At 49.8% G+C, this 4,674-nt stretch overlaps 1 protein-coding gene across 1 annotated transcript; it reads right to left on the minus strand.

Annotated features, from left to right (window-relative positions):
- Positions 1–2,858: 2,858 nt before the first annotated feature.
- LOC104069533 (gap junction gamma-1 protein-like) lies at positions 2,859–4,120 on the minus strand. The gene has a single exon (XM_009578553.1). It carries the CDS (start codon positions 4,104–4,106, stop codon positions 2,859–2,861), a length of 1,248 nt encoding a protein of 415 aa, XP_009576848.1. The 5' UTR covers positions 4,107–4,120.
- Positions 4,121–4,674: the final 554 nt, after the last annotated feature.

Consider the following 4,674-nt stretch of genomic DNA (forward strand, 5'->3'; position numbering starts at 1 on the left):
GGCATTTGCTAGGATGGTTTCCTGAAGGGAGAGCAAGGGAGGCACATGTCCATCCCTGCATTTGGTGACTCGCTGGTGAATCTGCAGGTCAGCGGGAGCCGAGGGGCTGATCTGAGTCATCGAGAAATGCTCAAGCCATGTCTGGGGCTGAGAGAGGTGTCGCTGGTATGGGCAGGAGAAATCCAAAATTGCGTGGGAAGGACAAGTTTATCCAGGGCTGTGATACTGCTGCTCATCTCAAAAGAATCAGAAAAACCCAGGCAGCATCCAATCATCGCTCTCCTCAGAGTTTCCATCCTTCGCTTGGGATTGTGCCTTTAAATACACAGTTTCCCATGGGACACAAGGCTGGTGATAAACGAGAAGTCACATCGATGTGGAGGACAAGCTTGTGCCCTGGACAGCTGTAATTACTAGGGAGCAAATTTCCACCCAGCAGCCCCTCTGCTCTCCTCCCCAGCAGCCCTGGGCTGTGAACCTGCACGCATTTACCCTCATGATAGCACCACTATCAGCAACCAGCCTCTTCTGCATTGCCCAGCGCAGCCCCAGCCCAGGAGGAGAACACGTTCCCGCACACGGGACAAGGACCAACAAGCGCAGACAATATGTTTGTCTCCCCACCACCATGGCATGAACTTTTTGCACCTTTCATTCAAAATTCACTGCAGAAAGGCCATCCCTCCACACGACAGATGTGTGTTACTCCTGACCATTGCTGGTGGGGGGATGCACTGATCCCCCTCCTGGATGCAGTTGTCCATTTTCGAGGGGAAGATCTCTAGCAGTGAGAGCGGGCAGAGCTCCAGGCATTTTACTGATGGACCAGGAACCAGCAGGACCAGGAACAAGCCTGAAAGTGTTCCCCAGGCTGTTATGCAAAGCCATACTGAGTATTTGTAGCTGGATACCTCATAGGATGTTTCTTTGCTTTCTTTTTAAACCTACTTTTTTGCTGCCAGCACTGTTCTTTAATGGCATGGCACAGCTCAGTCAAAGTTACCAGGCGCTGAAGGCCATACCCAGGTGTTTCATACCGGCCAAAGGGCCTGACTGCATGAGGAACAGGCATCCTCGAGGCTTTCAGAGACCAATCCCAAGGACAGGAGAAAGATGCCCAGCAAGAAGTCACGTAGATCCAATGGATAAGAAATACTGGCATGGGGACCTGCATGTGACTTTGGGTGGCTGGCACGGCCCTGAGGGAAAAGCTCAGCACAGGGACAGTGCTGTGTTTGGTGAGGATTTACTTCTTCTGCGCTAGGTTTGATCTTCAAGGCTCTGCCTATTTGAGTTCTCCACAGTGGTGAATCAACCATTGGACTCTTGGGAGGTTGCAAGAGCATCTGCCAAGCCACAGGCATCTTGGGAACACCTCAGGGATGAGACCCGCTCTGAGTCGTGGCAGAGTGGGGCAATGACTGGTTTCAGCCTCTACCATTCATCAGGAGATGCTCCCTGTGCTCCCAGTGATGAGATTTTCTTTCTGTTTTGTGTTATGGGAGGGGAAAAAAGCCACAGGCTCACAGTTGTGCAAGAGACGTAGGATGAAACCACCCTGACAAAGCACGTCCTCAGCACTAGCAGGAGCCTTGGAGCCCAGCAGCTTGGTTTTAACATGCCCCCAGACTCCTGTAGCTGCATGAAAACCACCCTAAAACTAAGCCAAGCTCACAAAGTTCCCCATAAACTAGTGAAAAACTTCCTGCTATTGTCCTGGTCCTGTCCCCACTGAAGCCAGATCTTCTGCTAAGCCACCAAGCAAGTGTGTGAAACCTGCCAGTTCCCCAGAGGAGGCTGGAGGCTAGAAGCCCAAAGACTGCTCCGGGATGAGATCAGCCATAGTCCTGGACCAGCGGGGTTTTCCCAGGGGAGGTGGAAGGCTGTAAAATTACCGGAGGGTTGATACTACATTTATATATATCTCTCTATGTCTATATTCACACACACATGTTCATATGTGTCTGATATATATGTACATGTACACACACACACATCATATACACACTATGCATAGATCCATCTGCCACTATTTTTAAGGGTTTGATTAAACAGAAAAACAAATTTGCCAACACTGATCTTCCAACCTCTACTAATACTCGGCAAATAAAGAAGTCTAAACCCTTTATGATTTTGTTTTCCTGGTTGCATAAAGGCACTTTCTGATGATGTGAAGCAGCAGTTTGGTAAAAACTCTGTAACTGCAACGATTCCCATCACATCTGTAGCAAGCGCTACACAGGCACTGGTATGACGCAATGTCACTGCTCGCTCCTGCTGTGTAGTGTTTGATCATATTTGCTTTTTGCTTCGATGCAGAGGAATAAAAGACAAAAACCTTCAGCGCAGGACATCAGCTGTAAGCGTGTCGTAAAGGTTCACGCAGTATATCCGTTGTTTTCTTTTCTTATCAAGGGATCAGAAATTAATTTTGATTAAGGACATTTAGTCATTAAACACTGCCTGACTACAGCACTCTAGCCTCGCCATGCAGGAGGGGAGCTGCTCGCTGTCAGGGTGACTTCTCTCCTGAGCCACCAGCAGCTCTGCTTCCCATCACAGCACATTGTACAGTCTCTGTTGGGGCTCCGGTGGTGACCGAAGGTGTTGGAGCCAGGGGTTTGCTGTTGCTCACTGGAGGTTCCCAACTGGAGAACATGTTGGAAACAGGAAATAAATGTCTTTTGTTAACGCACTGGAAGACAGCACTAAATTGGTCTGAAACTCCTTTTCTCTCCTAACTTCTGTATAAAAATTGTGTCTGTGCCCTGTGAAACGAACGCAAGACAATACTGAAAAACAGAAACAAACCAAAATAAAAACCCGACTTACGCTGCCCTCTCTCCTTTTGGATGAAGCTATATCCATACAGACGTCTTTCCATCTTTACTACTTGAGCTTCCTTTCTCCAAGCAGGCCTTGGGTTTAGCACCTTGTTTCTCCTGGGCGGTGTTGGCCCTGTTCTGCTCTACCACCGTGCCACCCGAGGCAGGACTGCTCGTTCGAGAAGGTTGCGTGTTGGCCTGGGTGCTGCTGTAGCTCTGAAACGCTATGTCTAACTGCTCCTGGGCCACTCGCAAGTGTTTGTGAAGGGTGGACAAGTCTGCCGGGAGGTTCTCATCTGGGCTGGTGCACTGCTGCTCCTGAGCGACGTTAGCCAAGTTCTGCTCATGAGCCATCAAGCTGTTGGGGATCTTAGTGGACTTCTCCGATTTCACTACCAGGTTGTACTCCGGAGGGCAGGAGATGTTCTTTGGGTAGGCATAGTTGTAGGGAGGCTGCCTAAAGCTGTTGATTTTCCGGTTGCGAATGGCATCTCGAATGGTCCCAAACCCCAGGTGAAACATCTCACACATGTTCAGCAGTAAACACAGGCAGCTCACGACGTACATCACCAGCAGAAAGATGGTCTTCTCTGTTGGCCGGGACACAAAGCAGTCCACCGTGTGAGGGCAAGGGACTCTGTTGCAGACATAATAGGCTTCTACCTCAAAACCGTAGAGCAAATACTGCCCTATCAAAAAGCAAACTTCAAACGAAGCTCTGGTAAGTAGCTGGAAGACATAGATTTTCATCAGTCCTTCTTGCTGGATGCGCCTCCTCCCATCGTGCTTTTGTTGCTCTTTGCTCTTGGGCTTGACTTTGGCTTTCTCGCGTTCTGCTGTGTCATCAGAGATCATGGGCTCCTCTTCATCAGCCTCCATCGGGTCCTCCATGTTGTGCACTGCCTGCCAGTTCAAAGCAAACTGCTTCTTCTTCTTGAATCCCTTGAACTTCTTCTCCTCCTCTGCCGACCGGGCGATCCTGTGGATGGCATAGCCCAGGTACATGACCGAAGGGGTGGATATCATGATGATCTGGAAGACCCAGAACCTGACGTGTGACAGTGGCGCGAAGGCATCGTAACAGACGTTGTCGCAGCCGGGCTGCTTGGTATTGCAGGTGAACTTGCTCTGCTCATCGGAGTAGATGGACTCCCCTCCCACCGCTGTCAAGACAATGCGAAAGACGATGAGCACGGTGAGCCAGACCTTCCCCACGAAGGTGGAGTGATTGTGAATCTCTTCTAGCAGGCGGGTTAGAAAGCTCCAGCTCATGTTGGTCATAAGGGCTACTCAGTTATAACCTGCAAGAAGAGGGGGAAGAAAAAAACATAGCTGTAAGTTAACATCTGTGGCTGCAGTCAGTGATATGGCTGTGACATTGGCACATCCGTGACAGAGTAAGTCATTTTATCTCAAAGAGGCACCCTTCATTGCTGCAGCCTATCTCCCCAGAACCTGTGAGGGACCGTGACATGGGGCTGACCCCCGCAGCATCAGGGAATGAGCCGTGGCCAGTGTGGGGACGTGCTGCACCACCATAATCGGAGGCAGGGATACCTGGTGGTACTAGATACACACAGATTCCTAACACAGCAAGCCACAGCACCTACTAGATTTACCATTACCTGCTTTGTTGCCTGTTTCAAGACGTTACTCAGCTGTAGGAAGGGTTTGGGTAACTGTAAATCGAACGCAAGGCACCATGGAAGCCAACTAGGCACAAAAAGGTGCTTAATTTGTGATAATCTCTTGCTTGCACGCCATGAGCTCAAGAGCCTGAGCTGAAAGCAGGAGTAGGGGATGCTGCCCACATCACAAAGACTTGCACTGCTGAAATATCTTTCATTAG

Source organism: Fulmarus glacialis, unplaced genomic scaffold, assembly GCF_000690835.1.
Source record: "Fulmarus glacialis isolate BGI_N327 unplaced genomic scaffold, ASM69083v1 scaffold13710, whole genome shotgun sequence".
Lineage (NCBI taxonomy): Eukaryota > Metazoa > Chordata > Aves > Procellariiformes > Procellariidae > Fulmarus > Fulmarus glacialis.